The sequence below is a fragment of the Neocloeon triangulifer genome, unplaced genomic scaffold, assembly GCF_031216515.1.
Source record: "Neocloeon triangulifer isolate White Clay Creek 2 clone unplaced genomic scaffold, ASM3121651v1 ptg000014l, whole genome shotgun sequence".
Taxonomy (NCBI): Eukaryota; Metazoa; Arthropoda; class Insecta; order Ephemeroptera; family Baetidae; genus Neocloeon; species Neocloeon triangulifer.
In genome coordinates this window covers 22,514,110-22,536,633 of record NW_026775556.1, presented here as the reverse complement: position 1 = coordinate 22,536,633, position 22,524 = coordinate 22,514,110, and the positions used below count along the sequence as shown (strand labels likewise).

The following is a 22,524-nucleotide window of genomic DNA, read 5'->3' as shown; positions in this document are numbered from 1 at the left end:
TAAAAGAGGGCGATTTCTTACCTCGGGATTGAGATAAAAAAAAAGGGGGGGAATTCTAATTTAGGGTTGACTATAATTTTGGAAACTTTCTAAAATCAGGTTCAAAGGGGGCGAGTGAATGAATTCTGGCACTCTTTTCTACTAGGGTTGGTCCTGTTGCAGCATTCCCAGATTGCCTCAGGATCAAATCATGACATTGGGTGGTTCAAAAAAGGGTCGCGAGTTCTTACGTCGGTGAGCTGACACTCCTCGCCGTCATCGACGTTGGGAATAGTAATTTTACCCTGGGCAACATTGTAGTAGTCGTGGATGTCGTTACTCAACAAGCACATATCTGTGTCAAAAAAGGACGAGACAAAAGCGATTAATCAACCAAGCTCAACCAAAATGAAGCTATTTTGTTATTAAATAAAATATAAGCATCTCCCTCGCAGCATCTGGAATAAGCACAAAATATAATCAAATCTTAATTAAAGCAAAATAAAAAGCATTTAAGCAAAGCAAATACGCTGTGTTTTACATTAAATTAAAGTGTGAGTAAAGTCAATATATGGGCTAATCATTATTCTGTATCAAATGCAAAGTGTTTATAATTATATGTATACATATATAAAACTTTGAAGGGGGAAAATGGTAGGAAAATCTGTTTTATTCCTTTTTTTAATAAAATTGATTAAAAATTAATAAAAGGCTTATAAAAAGAAGTGTATTAAAATTTTACATGTATTTTATCTACTAGGGAAATTGTGTATTTATCAAAAGTTAATTAAATTAGCTAAACAATGTTATAAAATGGTGCCTTACATACGCAATATTTCTTCTCTAAAAAGGGAAGGAATCGACAGGGGTGCTAAGTTAAATTGAAGGAGCTTAAATATTGAAATACGGACATGAGTGTTTCTATTGGTTTCATCTCGTACACAGATCAGAAATTAGTGAAGTATCATGCGTTGAATATTAATCATGACTGCAGAAACGGGTTTGAAAAGGACTTTTCAAAACTGAATCAGTGACGTTTTACTATATCATGAATAATTAGTTTTGGTTTCAAATTTCAAAATCAAGTGAGAGATTTCTTTGCTTTCGAATTGATGATTGATTTTAAATGTTTTTTTCCAGATTAATTTAAAATTTCAATTACTTGGCGAGTATTTGTTTTTAGATCGAATTCATTAAAAATTATTATAATTATTATTATTGATTTCATTGGAAAGCATAGTGGACTCTTCACGACATTTACGTTCAGTTATTCAGCAAAGACAAGGGGCAAGCAGTGGCAAAATCAACATATCTAAACATCAGAATTTTTCTAGGTGGAAAAATCTAAATAATGAGGGAAAAAAAGAAAAATTCGACTGAATGGGTCAGGGGGTATTTTTGTTGAAGATTTTACGGGTCATTCGATTAGCAAGGTTTTCGAATTTGCTATCAAGTAAAAAAGGGTGAAAATTCGTGGAGTGGGGAGCGTTGATCTTATGAGAAAACGAATATAAGCGGAGCAAGTGCATTCTGACAATCTTTCTACCTACAAAATAATAAGATTTATGCCTATAGAAGAGAAATTCGTCGTCTATTTTTATCTTCTTTCTTGAGTTTCGTACGCAAATTAGGAGTGCGGGTGAGTGAAAGAGAAGGGGATGTGGCGGGACGGCGAGACTTACGTCTGTGAGCAACAACTCCTCGTCATCAGCAACACCCGGAATGGAAATTTTACCCTGGGCAATATTGTAGTATTCGTGGATGTCGTTACTCAACAAGCACATATCTAAAGGCAAAAAGTGTACGCAACACAAGCGATTAGCAAAGCTATTATGTTAAATTAATTAAGCAGCTTCGTCGCAGCACCTAAAATTGAAGCACTAAGAATACTTTTTAAAAACAATTATTAAAAGCATTTATGCGGAGCCAAATTCGAAATAATTTTTATGAAGCGTATTACAAAGAAATAAAATTGCGAATTTCTACAATGTTATTTCTCAAGTACCTCTGCATTTTTATACAACAAAATAAAGAAGAATGAAGCGTGTCAGGGTTAGGATAGCTTGTGTCAATGTGTCAATTTTCTCGTCAGAAAGGGGTTGAGTCGACGGGGTCGCGGAGTTGAAAAGAGAGAATCCGAAGATTGAGCAAGACAAGGGAAATGATTGATTACATCTCGTAAATATACACACAGAAGAAGTTAAATTAGTGAACAGTCTCATGCGATGAAAATTAATATAATTGAGGCACCATCCACGAAACGGGTGAGTTTAGAACGGAACATTTTAAAACAGATTCAGCGGCTCATATTTCCTTTTATTATTTATTATCGTGAAGAATTAGTTAAAAGTTGAAATTTAATCAAAAAAATGAAATCAAAGTGAGAGATAGAGATTTCTGTGCTTTGATCCGATGATGATGGCCGACTTACTTCAGTGACCATTAATTCCTCAGCATCGTTCACGCCGGGTATTCGGGTCTTGCCCTGACTCACAAAGTAATAGTCTTCCATACGATTGCTGAGCATTGTCATTTCTTAACCGTGAAAAAACAACACAGTGAATTTAGTGTGACGTGTTTTTGATAGATAGATATGTGGCTGATGGAGAGAGAAAGGAATATGGATGTGAACAAAAACAAATAATTTGAGAAACACAAATGGACGTGACACAGTTCTAGGGATAGAGAGAGACGAAGTCACACAGGTGCCTAAAATAGACGCTCACAGCTAGAACAAAAGAGAGATCGACGGACGAGACAAACACAGGGTCGGTCGGGGGGCTAGGGATGGGTGCTAGGAAAGGAGCAAATCTAAATTTGTTTCCAAACAGCAATTGCCAAAAAGCCAATCTACAGGAGAAACATAAAAAGAACTGTGTAGTGTGTTGTTTTTGCCTCGTACGGATTTCAAAAGGAAAAATTCCTAATTGAGAGAAATTTAAAAAAATAATTCCCGCGCGAACGATTGAATTATAAATGTTAATTAGATTAATTGCTGAGATTACTTATTCTTTATATTGTTTTTGGTTAGCTTTCTTGCTTTAAATTAAAGTGGCTGGCCGATTCAAATTGATTTTTTTTTGTGCGTTTGATTTGCAAGCAGCGTCCTTTGGTGCCCAATCAACTTACATCTGTTATGATCAATTCATCGCCATCGTTAACTCCAGGTATTGAGGTCTTTCCTTGTGCCACAAAGTAGTATTCGTTGATATCATCGGATAGCATAGTAGACTCTACACAGCATTGCCGTTCAGTTAGTCATTTTATGCAAAGACAGGGGGCAAAAACATTGACAAAAATCAGTATCAAAAAAATTTATCCGAATTTTGCTCGGTGTCTCGAGAGTGGTGTCTTGTGGCCAAATCAAAAGTACAAATTGGAAGAGAGAGATAGAGAAAAAAAAATCAAAAAATTCGACCTGATGGGTCTGATGAGTTTTTTTGGATCGGTGCGAGAATCTTTGTTGAAGATTCAAGCACCGTCGGGTCACTTCTTAATCATGCATTCGATTAGCTGCGTTTGGTTTGGCCATTTCCATATGGCTGAGCGAACGAATTTATGAGACATGCCCACAGAGAAATGCAAATCTTCGTCGTCTCGATAGAAGATGCATCATCACTCTTATCTTCTTCCTCGTATTTCACACGCAAATTAAGTGTTTGGGTGAGATTGAGAGAGAGAGAGAAAGGGAGGCGGGAGTGGTGGTTTGTTTCTAGTCTGGGGTGCGGTGGGACGGCGGGACTTACGTCTGTGAGCAAACACTCCTCGTCGTCAGCGACACCAGGAATGGTGATTTTACCCTGAGATTGGAAAGGATAGTCCATCATGTCGTTGGAAAGGGTACAGATTTCTGCAGGGTCATAAAGAAAGATATTCTTAATTTGTAGCGCTCGCGGGTGTTATGTGAGAAAGAGAGGGAATGAAAATTGTCTGAAAGAGACTTTTGAATTAAATTTCCGCAGGTCCAGTGGCTGAAATGGAATTTCTATTAAACTTAATTATAAACTAGTTTTTTGTAAAAACTCGAACCAATTTAAAGTATTATTTGGTTTGAATTTTGAACTTGGAAAATTTGACGGATTTGTTTTGGAATAAAATTTATAGAAGATTAAAAATTAATCCGTCGAATTTTCCAATGCCAGAATTTTATTAATTTCTTCGAAGCTTACCCTTCAGTCCAGGGACAGAGCCAGACATCATCTGGTAGAAAATATGGTAGGAGCGCTCCAGAGACTGCTGGGAGATGACACGAGCCTTCTCGAGCAGGTCTGCAATTTATCCGATTGTAAGTTACGAGTTTTCATTTAATTTCAATTAAACTTACAAGTCTCAATATCGGCACCGGCGAGCTTTCCAGCGGGGCCAAAGTGGATACGGATGAACTTACCCTGAGGAGGGAATGATATTTAGAATTATTCAAAATATATTGCAAGTTTTGAGGCACTTACGAAACGGGATGAGTTGTCGTTACGCACTGTCTTGGCGTTACCGAAAGCCTCAAGTACGGGGTTGGTCTGGACGACCTGGTCCTCAAGAGAGCCCTGGCGGAGGAAAAAAAAAAGAAATTTTGTCAGTTTCCGAGTACACAAAGTTTTAGAATTAGTGGGTTGAGAAATTTATTATGACGAATGATGCGGTTTTAAGTGACAGTGAAAGAGAGCAAGCTGCACTAATTTTTATGATTTTAAACGCAACTACTGAGTTTTTAGTTGAAAATGAAAAGCGTTAATTTTTTTACATCTAAAACTAAAAACAAGCGGTTTCCTCTGTCTAGGGAGGGTTCCTTTCTTGATTTTTTTTAGCAAACGGACATGAATGATGGTTTGTCTCCTTTTTTTTAATGAATTAAAAATTTTAAATGAGATCACGCAGAACTCGAATCTTTGAGTTTTGCTCTGGTTCACAGTCCTTAGGATGATCTCACAGAGATGCGTTTTCACTTTTTAGATCCGTTTATGGGAGGGACACAAGTTTACCTTCTTCTCTTGGGCCTCGGACTTCTTCTCGTTGGCGCCGACGGTGGCGAAGTACGCAATTACTTTCTTTGTGTTCTCAGTCTTTCCGGCACCAGACTCGCCTCTGTGTGTGCAAGATGCAAAAATTTGAGAAATCGGCGTCGTCGACCAAGAGCCACAGTGTCAGTCTTTGTATATGTGATGATGTCCGTTGCGTTTTTTCAATACTCGTTTTTATTAAATTTTAAATTTGTGTGATGCAAAATTTGACCCTCCATTTCAGGGGCGGGAATAACGGTATTTTTAATAAAATAAAAATAATAATGCGGCGGCGAATAAAATAAAGAACACCAAAAAGCACAGAAAGTAAGAAGGGCTGCAAGACTTGATATCAATTATTGCGACAATCTACCATAAAGTGAGTGAGATCAAGTAATTATTTTAAATATTTATATACGAATTTCTGAATTAAAATATCGAACAAAGTGATTAATCAAAATTAGACGACTTTGGCTGCTGGCAGGGGTGGACTTACTCTCCCAAACTGCCCCTTATCGTCCTCCTTTTGGGGCATCGAGAACCTGCCCTGGCCGGTGGACCGCGCGATATGGGCAAAGAACTGAATTACGCGTTTAGTGTTTTCTGTTTTGCCCGCACCGCTTTCACCGCTAATACAGAAATTGTAATGAATTTAAAAAAAAATGGTACAGTTTTGTAAATATTCTTGTCATTTGAGTATTTATGAATTTGTGCTGTTAGGCTTGTGAGTTTTGAGTGGCGTCGCTTGAAACTTACGTGATCAACATGGACTGGTTCTCACGGTCTGTGAACAGAATGAGAAAAATTGGTTTGTTAATTAGTCAAATTAATATCATTAGATAAATTTCTTTCTACGCCTCCAAAAATTACTTTTTTCTTAATGTGATTATCAATTGTAGATTATGAATTAAAAATATTTAATTATTATTTTAAGTAAAGAATAATGTTTTAAAAATTTGTAATTTAAAATTACCATTTAAATAATTAAATCTAATATATGGGAAATTATTAAGATGTTAATTTTGTTCAATTTTAAAGTTTCTCTTACTTTTTTTAATAATTTGTTAACAATTAAAAAATTTTCTTTTATATATTGGTTAATTTTTGTATTTTATTGAATGATACAAAAATAATTTATGCTAATATTCAAACATTTAATCTTATAATTTGTACAGCTTCTTAAGACTTATCATTAAATTATCAATATCCCGAAATTCTTCATGGTGACCTCTACGTAATTTATTTATTTAATTAATATTAACTTTCATTAAAAAAATTCTCACTTTCAATTGCGAAAATTCAGCTCTGCAATTAGATCACCGAGTTAAACAACCCCGTCGTGAGGCAATTAGACAAAGTGAAATTGAAGCTCCGCGGTTTGTTGCTACCGAGTGACGTCATTGGAGTAATTTGCGTTGGAATGCTGAATGAATAAAGCAGCGGCGGGCAGACGTGCAATCTATTCTAGTATCTGTCTCTCTCTTTTCGAGGTGGCTCGCGGGGTGAGTCACAGCATCTATTTTTGCCACCCACGCTCTGCCGAATCATCATTTTTCCACCCGTCCTGGACATTGTCCTCCGGGTGGACACTCGCGATTTGTACGAAAAATGCATTTGCCGGCGCTGGCGATTTTTAAACCGAGCTGCGGAGTCGGTCTGGATGAAAGCGTGTTAGTGGTGGAGCTGCCCGGTTAAAAATAGGTGCTCGACACAAGAAGGAAGGGGCAATGACGCGCTGGCCTTATTTGGAGCCAGCTTGCGCGATTGGTCCGCAGATTGGTTCCTGTGCTCTTGTCCGCGAGCTTTTCGCTTTCTACACGCGAGTCAGACATGCCCACCTTCTTTCTGTCACGCTCCCGATCGTTATATTGTCTATTTTTCGAACCTGCCCAGGAATGCGACCCAATTTTAACCCCAAACCGAATTGATACCTGAACGTGAGGATAAAATTCAACAATTAAAAAAAGATAGAGAGATAAAAAAAAAATACCCAACTTAAATTTAAAGATAATTCTTTAACAAGTCAAAAAAGGAATAAATTTATTTATCATTGGAATTGATGAATTTTTATCTTAAAAAATTAAAGTTGTGGAACTTGAATATTTGCTTATAATAATAAAAAAAAATTATATAATTAACCTGTGAGGCCAGGGAAAGGTTATCAATCTGAACGAATCGCGGTTTCTAATGAATTAAAAAAATTTATCTTTTATTTATTTTGGAATTGAAATTTCATTCCATTTAAAACGGCAAATGAAAGTTTTAAGAAGCTGCGATTTTTTCTTAAGTTTAAAAATTGTGTTAGATGAATAAGTGAATTGATACTGACTGGTCAACATGTTGACGTAGGCACCGTCAGAAATGGCGAAAATGTGGGGTGGCACTTCATTACGCCTCCTGCCACGGTACATCTTGGCACAACGGTTGGTGTACACGGGGAAGCGCTTGTAGGGGTTGATGGCGACGCAGAACAAGCCGGAGTAGGTCTGCAATTAGTTCGATTTAATTAGACACGCCATTTTTCACGCAACAGAAAAGCATTCGCAAAAAAACAGAGTCCGCTCTCGTCGAACGGATGCAGCACGCGGAATTGCACGCAAGAAAAATGCGCTTTTTAATTCCAGTGCTGCTGCTGCATGCGGAAAGAAATTGGGAAAAGGTCTTGGAAATAAATTGATTTTTTTTCTGTACATATATAAAAATTAAAATTTCCAAGACCTATAAAAAGGGGCCGTTTTGTTTCGGCTTTCTTTGGTTCGGTTTCAGGTTAGGTCGGCACTCTGTACTGGCAAGTGGCCGACCAACTGGTTGCATATATATTTGGTGCAGGTTGGAAAAGAATCGGCTGTGCGTCTCGCTGCTTGGCAGATCTACAGTCGGGGTGAGGGTTTTTGGTTTTTTTGGTTAGCTGCTCTACGGAAAAGAGTTACCAACAGAGGGAGAAAAGGAGAGTTAAGACAAAAATCACGGACGGGTCGGTCGTTCCATTTAAAATTGTAAACCAACATTAAAGCAAACTTTTACAAAATTATTGACCCGTCCGAGGGTTAATTGAAAGCAAATGGGGGTTGCTGGAGGGCGTCCGAACTTACGTAGATCAGCTGGTTGTAGTAACGCTGCTTAAGATTGTGCAAGACGGAGGCGTCGTTGAGGTATGTCAAGTTGGACATATCCTCAGCCTTCTCGTACTTGGGAGGGTTGACCTGCTGCAGCTGTTCCTTCTTCAGGGTCCTCTCCTATTCGTCAGGGTTAATCGAGAGAGAAAGAGTTAATCAACCAGTCAACGGCTACATAGCGTTAATTTTTGTTTAGCTTAATTAAATGTCGGTGCTCGCCATCGTGTCCGGAACCGGCTGTGGAAACAACGGGTGAGTTTTTTGATTATTATTAGTGTTGTTTGTGCGCAAACATCGAGTAATAGCGAAATCGTGTGTATGTCAGTGGCCAGTGCTTGTCCATCGGCACTTACGTAGATCAATTTGTGATAGTATCGCTGCTTCAGGTTGTGCAGCACGGCTGCCTCGTTGAGGTAGGTCAGGTCGGCCATGTCCTCGACCTTCTCGAACTTGGGCGGGTTCACTTGGTAAATTTGGTCCTTCTTGATGTTTTTCTCCTAGATTGAGGGCAGCAGGAAAAGGTCACACGGCGATCGGCCACCAATTTTTTTTTTTTCAAAACTTTTAGATTCCAGATAGTTGATTTTAGATTAATTGGTGTCCGATGCAAATCAGTCTCTCAAGATTTCATTTCAAGCCCAGTGATAGTTGGGTTTCAGATGAGCCCGTGTTTATTTTACTTTTCAGAAGGTTAATTTCGTTAAAGGGAATTTGAAAAGAAATTTTAAATTATAACAGAATCGTTTTCTTTGTAACAATTGTTAATAGAATTTTATTAAAGGGATTGTTGGAAGGTTGCAGGTGTGAATATTGTTTGAAACTGAACGAACAAAAGAGGAAGTAGAGAGCAAAGGGCGAAGCTATTTTGGCCGCGGCAGAAAAATTTGGCACCCGCCGCAAGGCGTGGGTGAGGCAACGAACGTTTGATTTAGATCCAATGGGCCGCAAATAATCGGCCTCTAATTGCTTCGACCTTTTCTGCTCCACTTTCAAAAGTTCCAGAGTGAGGCACCGATTAAAAGAGTAAATATTAAATTAATTAAAAGAATAAATAAACAAATAAAAGAAATAATATGTCCGTGCATCCTTTCAAAGGTATGCAACCGGCAGGACAGACGTGTTGGCCGAAATGCCTAACTCTGGATTTTCTTTAAAAATTACATTACAATTTTTGTTTCAAAAGCGTACCTCGCCTCCGGGAATGCCAACAATGACGGTGTCGCCCTTGGTGGACTTGATCTCGCCGATGACATAGCCATCCTTCTCGTCGGCGACCCAGCAGGCCTTCTTGCCATCGTAGGGTTTGGACTGGTCGATACGCTTCTGCTCGAGGGTGACAAACAGGTATGGTGCTGGATCGGGGTCTTCACCCTCCTGTTTCACGACACGTGGCATGTTTCTTCTTGCTTCTTCTCAGTTGGTGACGGCAACAACCAAACTCGAGTAGACACACAAAGTTGGAAGAAGAACAGCCAAGGAGCTCTCCTGAAGCAGAAGGCAGAGTGAGCGAGCGAGCGAAACTCGAGCAACGCGGCGCCGCCGGCCGGGCAGTGGTGGAAGGAGAGGCCGGCCGATCGTCAGAATAGATCGCGCCGCCTAATTTTAGAATATCCCCAATCGCTCTCTTCTCGCACCCTGCCTCCTCGCCCCATCGAGAATTGGCGATTTCCAACGCGGAGGCAGAGCCGAGAGAAAAAATTCAACTTTTTCTCCAAATCATTCATTCACCCGGACGGCCGAGAATTTCTCCAGAAGAAATTCTTGGCAGTTGGCCGTGAGTGACGCCGGTGGCTCTCATCTTGATTCCATTTTACTTTCTTTTTATCTTTCTTTATAATAATTCCAGTCCGAAAATCTTCTGTCTTTCAAAATTGTCCAAGTCAAAACCGAGTTGGAGTTTCAATTTATTTTACTTTCAATAACAAGTGAAAAAATAAAAGTTAAGTTGTAAAGTGATTTGAAATATTTTGAAAACAATCAAGTTAATTGGCGTAATTATTGACTATTGACAGTTGAAATATAATATCAGGCTTTGGTATTTATACCCGCAGAGCACTCTCTGGTTTCACTATGTAGGTGCGCGGTTCGCTTCTCTTGTTTGCGAGGAGACAGATCGAGGGTTTGTTTCTATCTATAGAGTGGTCGTCCAACAAGAGGAGTCGATTCTCAAAATAGACCGCGGCCGTAACACATCCCGGGCACGCATTTGCATTCGCCGCGCGCGCGAATTCTTTCTCTCGTTTGCTCGATTACGTTGCACCAGATTATTTTACACTCTCCTTTGCACTGACATTTTCAACTGCACGTGCTTTGCTTAATTTAAATTTAAAAAATAAAAATCAATCAAAATTTTGGTAAAAAAAAATTGATTGTTTTTGAATAAATGTTTAATTTTTTAAATAATTATTTATTATTCCTTCTGTTTCTGTCCAGATCTTTTGAACTAACTGGAGAAGCGGACCGTTTTAAATTTGACCCACTAACTAAGGCGCGCGCACCGACATGTGCGCCGTTAAAAAACATGTCTGATATTTTTGGCTCGGGTCTCCAGTAGTTAAACTTCGAGTTCATAATTCCGAGAGAAAAATCTCACGCGCTTGCGTCATCCTGTCATGGCACCCAAGTTTTTTTTTCTTCAAATGTCAAAGTACGCCAGGTGATTGAAGTCAACATTCCTACCCTTTGAAGAAGTCTCATTTGGCATCAGTGCCAATTTTGAAAGACATCAAAAAGACTCAAATTTAATTTGGATTATTTCGGCTTGATTAGATGAAACAAGTTTCATTCAAATTCTAAATTCAACTTGATTTAAATTTTTTCAATGGAAATTAAACAAAAATATTGAGGCATTGTTAAATTTTATCAATTGAAGAATTTAAAAGATTCCAAAGACTAAACTGGCCCAAGTTAATCCTCCATGAAAGTAAGTTAGCCTGGGTCAAGTTAGCCTTTCAAATCGCCCTATTCAGTTTTCAGTTTCATTTAGATTTAATTTTAAAATTCATTTCTAAATTCAATCCCTTTTCCAAAGCCTTAAGATTTCTGGACTGGATACGTATTATAAAAAAAGTAAACATTGAAGGAAAATTTTCGTTTTGAAGAGCCACTTGCAGTCGGTGTCGTCACTCAGGGCCATACTTACTGTTGGAGGCACACTCGGTATGTCTCAAACACGGCGACGGAACACTTTCTTTCTTTCTTTGCAAGCACACTGTGTATCTAGTAATCCATCCACTGCGGCGGCGGCGGGACCACGTTAGCGAGGGCAAAGTCGCCACCGATGCTACACACTCACGTTCAAGAGCTGCTCTGTCCACGAGAGCGCCGTGCTCACCACCCTAATATAAAACGTCTGCAACGTGATAGCTGCCGAGCAACGCGCGTGGCGGTTGGCCCGGCGCCGGCCAATCGCCACACGGCTCGCATCCCTACCTGAAGGACCGGTCTACCATTTTAGGCGCAGGGCGGTGTTGGTCAAACGGCCGCCGCGGTGCGAGCAGATCGACGGGGCGCGCACGGCATTCTTCCCAGTCGCGCGCCTCGGCCGCTCGATCGCTAAACCCAATTTCTCTCTTTTGCACCTCCAGAGTCCGTCCAGCCTTGATCTTCTCGATCTTGGCTGCTCTCGGCCCGGCCCTTAATTATTATATGATCTTGACGCCCCCGAACCGAGACACGTGGATCTCCCTTCGCGCGAAATTTTGGCAAACCAAATATTTTATAACACACTCGGTTTTTTCTAAAATTTCTTTTCGCATGTCTAAGTTTGAGGTTTATTGATTTTTCTACATTTTATAGAGAGGATAGATTAATTATAAAAAAAAAAAAAATAGAAAGTTCCATCGTTTCTGAGAAAATCTAACTAATTTTTTTTTTAAGTGAATCATGAAGCCTGCATTTAATCAATGTTCACCAAAATTTATTCCACATTAGAATGAGAAAAGTATATTTAAAAATGTCGCAAAAGTTTTTCTTGACGAAAATCCTTGTCTTTTATTTTTGCCACGAAATTAGAAGAAAAATTTTATTTCGTATCCCAAATTGATATAGTTTTTTCTTAAGTGGGAACAAACTTACGGGCAAGATCGCAAGATGTTTGGTTTGTCTGAAAATTCCAATGAAAATAGCAATAAATTTTTAGAATAAAATAATTTGACAAAAATTATTCTGCTTTCATAAATTATTTGTTATGGTCTCTGCTTTTTTCATAATGTCGGCTCACCTTCAATTTTTCTTTTTCTTTTTTTCTCTAACTCAAATTTTTCACTTTTCAAAATCGGTGACCAAAATCAAGAAGCAAAAACGGTCCATCGCCTTTTCTTCTCAGCGGCTCAATGGATTTGCAAACGGATGCTACTGGATTTATCTTAATTTTGCTTCCGGTTTTGATTGCAGACAATTTTCAAATCTTTAAAGAGGATTTAACTCTTCAGGGCTGCAAATGTTTCTAATTTTTGCAGCAACCAAAAGCGTGTTCTTGCATCAGCAGCAGAGGCTAATTGCGCAAGTAAACAACTATAAAAATCCGCACGATCGTGTTTTTTAAAGGCCGCTTGATTAACGTCGATTGTACCGTTCATTGCGAAAAACACGCTTCCTCCTTTTTTTTTTGTTCTTTCTCTCTCGTCGGTCGTTTTAATCTCACACCGAGCTATTCTCAGCCCATTTTCTGAGCGATCCGATCGCATAATTTATTTTCATAATTCGCGGTCGCAAAATTAAATCGCGTGATTTGCACACACAACGAGCCGCCTGTTCACCGCGCTGGCATTTGATGCCGGTGTGCGCTGCACATGGAGCGACTCGCTTAGGGGTCACGCGGCCAAAATAGATCTCGCAGCGAGCGCGACATTGTTGACCGAACAGCATCGAGAAGTGCACCGGCCCCTGCTGCTGCACTTCTTCTGCTCCGCTCGGGATCTTTCGGGAATTTAAATTGGCCAGAAGATTCCAACTTTCATCAAATTCAATATCTTGGAACGTTAAATTTTTCAGGTTTTTAAAACAATATTAGTTAGATTTCAAAATTCTAAAGGATTTCTTTAAATTTCCTCAGCTGATTTTGCAATTCTCTCATTTAATTATTTTTGTGATTTGATAATGAGAAATTAAGATTGATAGCGTGCAAAAAAAGTTCCATAATGTTCCATGATTTGAAAATTTTAATTATATCATCTGTAAAAATTCTGGAAATTAATTGTTAAAATTTGTTTCCATATTCTTTAGTTTATTGAAATCAGTGTAATTTGTAACTGAAGTATCTTTATAAAACATTTGAGATTTAAGATTTTATTTTTATCGCAGAGACTAGGTTTAAATTAAATTTAAACTAACCATTTCCTTTGGAATTACTAAAAATTACTCTATACAACTATTTTCATAAAAAAAAATAACAAATTTTGACTGTTTCAAAGTAATTTGGTTAATTTGACATTTAGGATAGATTTTAGTTAATAATCATTCGTTTATCGAAATTAAAATTGATATCTTTGATTAATTTTAACCAAGATTAAATATATTTTTCAAACATTATAAAGATTATTATTCATCAATTTATGAGGGTTCACGCGGTGGCCGATTTCTTTTTTATGTCGGGCGTTTTAGCAGACCTCTGCTAGTTGTGATACCCTTTCTGCTCTTTTTTTCCAAATGAATTTTTTTCATGTATGACTTGAGTAGAATAAACAACAATATTTATGCTTATTTAATTTAATTTATTATTTACATAACAAATTCTATATAAAATTACTTACAAAGTAGCAATAGAAAAATCAATCAATCACTAATTTTATTATTGTTAATTTTTTCAAAATTATTAATCAAATTTTTTTACATTTAATTGTTGAAAACAATTTAATTGATAAGTAAATGAATTGTTCAGACAAAACGGCACCTCCGCTAGCAAGGATTTTGATAAAACTCCATCCGCCGCAGTGAGCCTTGGTTGACTTGGTTTTTGTTCTTAAAAAGATTTATTTGTTTTATTGTAACCTTTGGTCCTGGAGGAAAATTTGATACATTAGTGCATTATTAGAATTTTCTCCTCCCTGACTTCCTCAAAAATAAAATATCATTATTATGTAATAATGCATTATATAACAATTCATTATATAATAAGCAATTAAAGAAAGAAAGTAATTAAAATTCAACCCAGAATATTTTTCAATGATATCAATAAAACAAATAAATAATCTGATTCATTAAAAAAATACAAAAACCGTTTTTGCTGAATAAAATAATTTTGTCTATTCATCAATTCGGTTTAAATTTAAACTGAAATCCAATATCATTATTACGTAACTGATCTGATGCAATGAATGACCCCCAAATAAAAATGCCTTAAAGCGACCGAGAAACCAGAGAATGGTTTTGCGAAATGAGCCGAGATGTGGCGCCTTCCAGTTCTCTCTGGCGGCGCAGACTGGACAAAGAAGCGCCTTCGAGGTGAATCACGCGTGTTCGGGGCAAAGAGTCGCGGCGGCGGCGGCGGGCGTTCTATTTTTTGTTTGCACTGCCCTAGTTAAGTCACGTGACTCGGGCTGACTGACTTCTAAAATCATTCTCTTTTACTCTCGCGCACGAACAGAGACAGAGAAAGAAACGCTTCGGATAAATGGAGCACTCTCGGACGGCGAATCACCCCCACGAGCTGTCAATTAGCTATTTTGAAAAACCATTTGGCACGCTCGTTTTGCCCAACCCGAAACTCACGTCTCAATTAAATATGAAAACAAAAAGAAACCAGTTAAAACGGTTAATTTATTTAATAATTTTCACTTTTGTTTTGGAATAAAATTTATATATTTATTTTTATGAAATTAATTTTTTAATTTTTGATTAATTTGGCACGGGCAGGTGTTCTGGACACGCCGAGATTCAAGTCGAAAATGAGGGCCAATTTTTCTAGCCGCTCATTTAAGAAGCGTTCTTTTTTCCCTTTCTTTCTTTCTCTCTTTCTCTTGCGCTGCTCCTTTGTCGAGGCTAATTAGTGTTTTGGCCCGCACCATAACTATTAGGCGGCGCGTTATAAAAAAGAATCCAGTCGTTTCTTTCTCCTGGCGTGTGGCGGCGAATAATAATGTGAAAAGGAATCTCTATAGTGTGCGCTCACTTCGTTCTCGGAAGGAGGGCGTAAAGCACCGTTTATGACCTCGCAGCTTCTTTTGCAGTGCGTGAATTCTCAACTGTCTTTATCTATTTTCGTCTTTGTCTTGAAAGGTATCCAGGAAAATTAAAAGTTGAAATCAATCCCATCCCAAATTAACATTCTAGAAGAACAATCGGTTTTAAAATAAATCAATCAATCAATTAAAGTGAAAGAAATTACCTTTTATGTCCAAAATAAATGTTTTTATTAGTTTCAAGTGATATTTATTTTGATATATACAATTTTCCGTGGCATTTATCATTTATACTTTCAAAAACAAAAAGTTAATTTCACAAAAACAAGATTTTTAGAATAAAAAATTGAATAAAATAGCCTTGAAAATTACAAAAATTGCATTAGAAAAAATAATTTGCCTCAGAAATAAAAATTTCGAAAATTTCCTTATGTCCGTGTTTGCTTTTTCTAATGGAATTCAAAATTTGTTGAAAAAAGAATCTCAGCCTGGAGAAATGTGAGCTAATGTTTTTCAATAGTAACCATGTGTTGTTTATTTTATACTTAAAAAAACAAACTTTAATAGATTTGGCTTTCGTTGCCAGAACTTTTCACATATCATGACGAAATGAGAGAAATGTTACTTGTTTTAATTGTCAATAATTGTTATTAACTTGTAAATAAACAAATATTTCTACAAAAATATCGAGTTTTCTAAATATTAAAAAGTAAATAGTTTCAATATTAAGAAGAGCCTCAATTTATATACCAAATAATGCCAAGTAAATCGTTTTAGAAATTTGTGTGTTTCCTTCATTCTCTAAAAGAAACACAAAAAGTTATGGCGTGAAAAATACGGGTACAGTCCTGATTGAAAAATAATTGTAATAAAAAAAAATAGAAATTTGTATACGTAAAAATTTCATCTCTGATTCTTAATTATTTTCTATTGTTCATGAATGAGAATTTTGCACTTATAAAGTTGTTGTTTTTATTATTGATTTTTTTTATTAATAAATTTTTTTTTTAGTTTTCTCAAAAAAATCAAGCTGGTTTATTATTTAAATGCTATTTCTTGAGAGCCAATTTTTATATATTAAACAATAAAAAATGTGTTGAATATCATTAATCGCACTGGACCAAAGTCTTGTGAAGTTTCAACGTTTACCTTGGGATATTCCCAGTTCATTAGCGAGTAAATGTGGCGATTTGTTGCTCGCGGCAGCCGCGGCAATTCCAACACGATTTTTACCGCACTAAACGACTGCCGACTTGAGAATTTAGATTCCATTAATAATCGTGGCAAATGCGGTGGAACGGACGGTGCAAGCTCGAGCAGCAAACGGAGCAGAATTATTATGAATGTCCTCCTGCATCATCATCGCATCTCTTGGTCCAGCTGAAACTGCTGCGCAAAAGGTGTTTGCTCATCAAAACAGGGCTAATTTGGGCGAAAATCGCTTCGCATTGCCGCAGTGAGTCACTTATTTAGCCCCGCGCAGCTCTACTTTTCTGCTCAAGCGCTTATTTTTTGCGCGAGCAGCTCAAAATAAGCCAGCCAATTATAATTTTTATGGACAATTTTTACAGCGCAAGCCCAAAATAAATTATTCTCCTTATAATTATACTCTCCTGCTGGTCAAGTTCAAATTATATTTAAAATTTCACTTCAGATTAAATGTGCGTTGTTGAAACAAGATCAAGAATTGTAACAGAAGAAACTAGTTCCATGGAACTAGAACTGGTTCCATGGAACTAGAACTGGTTCCATGGAACTAGAACTGGTTCCATGGAACTAGAACTGGTTCCTTGGAACTAGAACTGGTTCCTTGGAACTAGAACTGGTTCCTTGGAACTAGAACTGGTTCCTTCGAACTAGAACTGGTTCCATGGAACTAGAACTGGTTCCATGGAACTAGAACTGGTTCCATGGAACTAGAACTGGTTCCTTGGAACTAGAACTGGTTCCATGGAACTAGAACTGGTTCCATGGAACTAGAACTGGTTCCATGGAACTAGAACTGGTTCCTTGGAACTAGAACTGGTTCCTTGGAACTAGAACTGGTTCCTTGGAACTAGAACTGGTTCCATGGAACTAGAACTGGTTCCATGGAACTAGAACTGGTTCCATGGAACTAGAACTGGTTCCTTGGAACTAGAACTGGTTCCTTGGAACTAGAACTGGTTCCTTCGAACTAGAACTGGTTCCATGGAACTAGAACTGGTTCCATGGAACTAGAACTGGTTCCATGGAACTAGAACTGGTTCCTTGGAACTAGAACTGGTTCCATGGAACTAGAACTGGTTCCATGGAACTAGAACTGGTTCCATGGAACTAGAACTGGTTCCTTGGAACTAGAACTGGTTCCTTGGAACTAGAACTGGTTCCTTGGAACTAGAACTGGTTCCATGGAACTAGAACTGGTTCCATGGAACTAGAATTGGTTCCATGGAACTAAAACTGGTTCCAGGACGCTAAATTTGGTGCACACAAACACATAATAATTCCGAAACAGTGTAAATTTCAATAAAAATTTTAACAGGGCTTAACCGCGTGGAAATAAGAGGTATCCTGAACCACCTTTTTCTTTGTTAAAAAAAAATAAAATGAAAATAAAGTAACATTTATAACCTTTTTTCCTTTGACCTTTTTATATTTCATTGATATAGCCGGCCGCAAATTGAAACTAATAAATATGTTTTTGTTCAATCTAATAAATTCACCCCGGTCACTCAACTTAAGCAATAAAATAAATAGAGATTAACTTAAGCAAACACCTGGAAGAGCTTTGACGAGGAATTAGTCAGCGCGCGATGCTAATTATGCGGCGTTTGTCGCCGCGGCAATATTTCTCGCGGCCGATTAATCTCCCTCGAAGATGAGAAAAAACGGGCCGAAAAGCCGAGGAACAAGTAAACGGAGTCCGGAGCGGATTGGCCAACATAAGGCTGCGTGTTTGATGTTGTGTTGCGCGCCGAGAGGAATGTCGCTGCTTCCAACGCGGCTATTTCGGTATATAATATTATTCTGTGTGTCGGCCGCCGCGAGAGAGGCACAGAAAATTTATATATTTATGCAAAACAGATTGTCTCTCGCGTATGAAGTCGTCGGCCAACTGCGCGCTGGACAAAATTCATTAAGTCTAGATGCAGTCTTAATTGAGCAAACGCACTTTGCGTCAGCATTTAAAATATTCGCGGCTGCGTTTTTTGATTTATGACTTGGCAGCCGCGGCCGGCGAATATTGGACGGGCGTATTGTTGTGTCACACCTCATTAACGCTCATGGCGCGGCTCCTTTTTATCTCGCCGGATTAATCAAATTACGTCCTTTCTGGCTTGCAGATCGTTTTGTACGATGACCACTGCAACATTGTACTAAAATTAAATTAATTTGTCAAGTCAACATATTTTATTATTATTATTTATTAATTGAAGAAGTCGGGCTGTTCCTTGTTGTATAAACATTGTTTTTTTATTAAAACCATGATCATCTCCTCGATTGTCAACTTCTTCAAACAAATTATTTTTTCTCTATAACTATTTCTGAAAAAAAGTTGGTATTCATTCTGATTTTAAATGTCTGAGACGATTTTTCAATTAATTTCTCATTAAATTGTTTATATCTGGACTATTTTGAAACTTCCATTTAAGTTGGGTCGTTTTTAGATTATTTTTGTCGTTGTCTTACTTTAGAATGAAATTATTAAACTGCAGTTTCTATTCAAGAATAATCAGTGCTGATTCAAATCTCATCAAAAACTCTAAGCAAAAATTATTTTTAGAAGAAAAAAATTTAATATATTTTAAAAGAAAAATTTCTTGAAAAACAGTTCTGCATAATTATATAATCTCGCTACAAAATTAAAATCCTTCCAAAATTTTTCGAATTTGGAAATGCCTAGCTATAAATAACTAGAAATAAAAGTTCAATTTGTTGGTTGAAATATAACATTTTTACACGAGGCACGTCATTTTTCCATAAAAACATTTAAATTGTATTTTCCTATAATTTTTTAATAAATTCCTATTTGCAAACCATTGGCAAATGATTGATTTACCTTTTACTTTTGTGTTTCAGATTTCTAATTGAAAATGGCGAGCTGTGGACAGAGGCATTACTGCACACCCTGGCGATACGGGCGCAATTTCTGCGTCGAGTGCAGCATCGATGCCCTGAAACTCGACCCTGAGGCTGTGTTGGAACCGCTGCTGGAAAAGTTGGAGCTTTACACATTACGAGTGGACTGCGCTTCCAAAGTCGTCTCTGCACTGCTCGGTAAGTTTTTTTTATTCCTTGCAATTTTTTACATATAAATCACAAACTGATGAAGGAAATTTTTTAATTAGATTAGTAACTTTTGACTAATTGCATTTTTGTGGAATAAAATGCGATTAGTCTAAAGTTACTAATTCGAGTGTTTTCTTTGGGTTTTAAATTCTTAAGTTTAAATTAAGAGGATGAACAATTTGAATATTGTAGAAGTTTTTTAATCTCCACCAATTGTCTCATTTATTTTGAAATAATTATGCAATAATAAAGAAAAATTTGGAAAAATTGAAATTTCAGGTACAAGTAATTTTATTTATATATTTCAATTATTTTTATTAAAATTAAAGAAAATGTGGGAACAGAAAGATTTTTTAAGACTTATAAAATATTTTTATGCTTTTAAATCAAGAAGTTCTAAGTTTGTAGCCAGAAATTGAATATATTTAGGACGATCTTGAAATTCTGTCTTCGATCCAAACGATTACGACGAAGAGCGCCAAAGTGTTTTTTGTGGAATCGCACTGGAGACATAAATCGGCAAAATTAATCCATCTGCCCGGTCGCAGTTTCGCGCCCCACTCGTCGCGGCAATTACGTAAAGTATCCTCGCGCGGTCAGTCGCTTCGGAAAATTCCTCTTTGAACGCTGGGACGGATCGGTGGTTTGAAAAAGAGAGAGGCGGCGTCTCGCGTAAGTCGGTCTGCTATTCTGGGCGGCCGATTGAACCGACGCCTACCGCAAGCCGCCTCGGCCGCCGCCGCCGTCCCAGAGCAAATATTATTTTTTTCGCCCATTTTCACACTTGTTACGCTGACTCACTCATTTTTAAATTGGCCTCGGGAATAATATCAAAATTTTCGTCTGATGAAAAATGTCTCTCGAGGGCAGCAGCGGTGCCAGATTTTTTTAAACTCGCGGAAAAATTTACGGCGGAGCTTAATTTTTATGGTAAGCAACACGCGCGACGTGTCGGCTGCGCAAATTGCATACTCGATGGATTTAAGGCGCTACCTTTGATTGTTCCTGTCATCCAAAAATAACTATTAGAAATCAAGTTCAATATTTCAAGCTGTTTGCGATTAAATTAGATTATTGACTTGATTGAAAGTTTCACGCAGAAAAAAGCAAAATTATAAAGTTTTATTTCATTTGCTGTATTTTTAGAGATTACTCCTCTTAGTCTACTGAATCATTTGCGTGTGAAAAGGTTTTGGCATAAGATAACAAAGAGTAATTTGTACTCTGATGAAAGTAATTTAAAAGATTCCGTAACAATCTCTACCACTTTCCCAGCGTTTTGGTAGACTGGAGGACAAATTAATTGACTAATTTCACCACTTTTCGGCCATAATTTTGTCGGTTTTAGTATTTTTATAATGAAAACGGTTTAGAGAAATAAAAAAAAACATTTGGGATACTTTGTTAGGACTTTTGCTTTAAGAAATCAGTTTTAGGACAAATAACTGACTTTGAATAACACCACCGCAGCTATAGTTTGGCTGCTTCAAACTTCCACCCCCATAGCAGTTAATTATTTTTTGCAGGTTCGGCAAAGTCGCTGACGTTCCCTGCCAGTTTGATTCCAGTTGCTGCTACAGGTAAATATATACTTTTTTTATAATTTTATTTCAGTTTTTGTATGTTTATAGAAAATTAGTAGTTTTTGATATAGAGATTGCAGGGATTGCAAGTGGTGCTAAATTTTCTCTGACTATTGTTGATGCAATAATTAATGTTTTTCACAGCGATAGAAGTGGTGTTGAGCAAACTGCGTCCGCTGGACTCGAGAGACGTGTGCGCCGAGCTGCTCACCAAGTGCCTCAAAATCATGGTGAGTTATAGTTTTAAATCTCGTCGCTCGACAAACAGAAAAGATTACCCAAGAAAATCGACAAGGGCACTTGCTTATGAGTAGATTATGTTTGCTGGCGCCGGATTTTTTTTAAAGATATTTATTTATCGGAAGATAAGATTCGATATTTTAGAGAAAAAAAGCCTGTGGGTATCATTTGCAAGAAAAAAAGGTGCGGAAAGTCTCACTAAACAAAGGATAATTTAATTTCCGTTTTAGAAAGTGAATAATACGGATAATAAAAACAAATTAAAATATTAATTTAAATAGAAAAATGATAATACGAGCAATTTTTAGAGATTCTGACTATCTACTTGGATAATTAAATTATAAATGTGGATATTAATGTTTTATAATATAATTAAAATTTCCAAGAATTAATTCATTCAAATACATATTCTTCGGTTACACTTTTTTTTATAAAATCTCCTTTTTATTGGTAAATTTTAAGAAGATCACTATTTTTATTTTCAATTGTTGTTATGTAACGAAAGATTTACAGCCACCCACCTAATTAGAAAAAGGTGGGAACGAGTTGGAGCGGCGAGTCGGATTTTGTGTCTCAGGCGGTCGCTATTGTTTCTTACGAAAAGTGGAGTGGAAACAAAAAGGAAGGCGGTCGCGGCGGCCACTAAAATAGCCCTGCACACACACGCTAAAGTCGCGAGCCCCGGAGAGAGAAAGAAATCTTTGCTCTTGAGCATTGTGGTCCTCGTGCTGCATTTTTGACCAACGCAAAAACATACACACTTTTTGATATTTAAAACTTCTCACACATGAACTTTTCAAAAAAGCACTCTTTTAAACTGTGTTGAAAATCTGCTAGTTGCTAAAAAACATATTTTTGAAATTAGACTTGCAATGAAAAATTAATTTTCTATATTAAATTTATCTTTTTATTGCTTTTTTTTAAATTAAATTTCAAAACAACTTAAACATTTAGAACTTAAAATATAGATGAATTGGCTTATAATGAGGGTTTTAAATAACTGAACAAGTTTGTTAATCAGATAAGGGATGGGGAAAATATAAGGTAAACTACTTTTTAATCTATCTATTGAAAAAGTATTAAATCGTAATTTGAAAGCCTCTCTAAGTAAGAAATTAAGTAGAATCTGTAAAATCTCGTATTTGATGAAGAGTCTCCTATTTTTAACTATTTGAGTTAAATTAACCCATATAGAGACTTTCATCCTTGATTTTGATTT

General features: G+C 37.0%; 2 protein-coding genes across 28 annotated transcripts in view; one reads left to right on the top strand and one right to left on the bottom strand.

The window, feature by feature from the left end:
- Positions 1-11,541, bottom strand: part of LOC132201717 (myosin heavy chain, muscle) — a 30,621-nt gene extending 19,080 nt beyond the window's left edge. For 13 of the 23 annotated variants that reach the window (XM_059628128.1, XM_059628117.1, XM_059628138.1 and 10 more), the window contains exons 1-10: positions 11,385-11,541; positions 9,278-9,574; positions 8,066-8,209; positions 7,303-7,459; positions 5,730-5,757; positions 4,956-5,058; positions 4,428-4,520; positions 4,304-4,367; positions 4,149-4,247; positions 231-334 (exon numbers count right to left, since the gene is read on the bottom strand). In XM_059628128.1, coding sequence (XP_059484111.1) covers positions 231-334; positions 4,149-4,247; positions 4,304-4,367; positions 4,428-4,520; positions 4,956-5,058; positions 5,730-5,757; positions 7,303-7,459; positions 8,066-8,209; positions 9,278-9,484 — 999 coding nt within the window. In that variant the 5' untranslated portion in view covers positions 9,485-9,574; positions 11,385-11,541. Of the gene's footprint in view, positions 1-230; positions 335-1,661; positions 1,766-3,725; positions 3,830-4,148; positions 4,248-4,303; positions 4,368-4,427; positions 4,521-4,955; positions 5,059-5,729; positions 5,758-7,302; positions 7,460-8,065; positions 8,210-8,442; positions 8,587-9,277; positions 9,575-11,384 lie in introns of all 23 variants that reach the window. The other 10 variants (XM_059628114.1, XM_059628137.1, XM_059628132.1 and 7 more) reach the window with 3 other exon arrangements.
- Positions 1-22,524, top strand: part of LOC132201719 (uncharacterized) — a 45,325-nt gene that overhangs the window by 15,002 nt on the left and 7,799 nt on the right. For 4 of the 5 annotated variants that reach the window (XR_009442299.1, XR_009442298.1, XR_009442300.1 and 1 more), the window contains exons 3-5: positions 19,273-19,470; positions 21,009-21,062; positions 21,210-21,295. Coding sequence is in view for 1 of the 5 variants with exons in the window: in XM_059628139.1 (XP_059484122.1) it covers positions 19,287-19,470; positions 21,009-21,062; positions 21,210-21,295 (324 nt within the window). In the remaining 4 variants the exon portion in view is untranslated. Of the gene's footprint in view, positions 1-12,953; positions 13,085-19,272; positions 19,471-21,008; positions 21,063-21,209; positions 21,296-22,524 lie in introns of those variants that run through there. The other variant, XR_009442301.1, reaches the window with a different exon arrangement.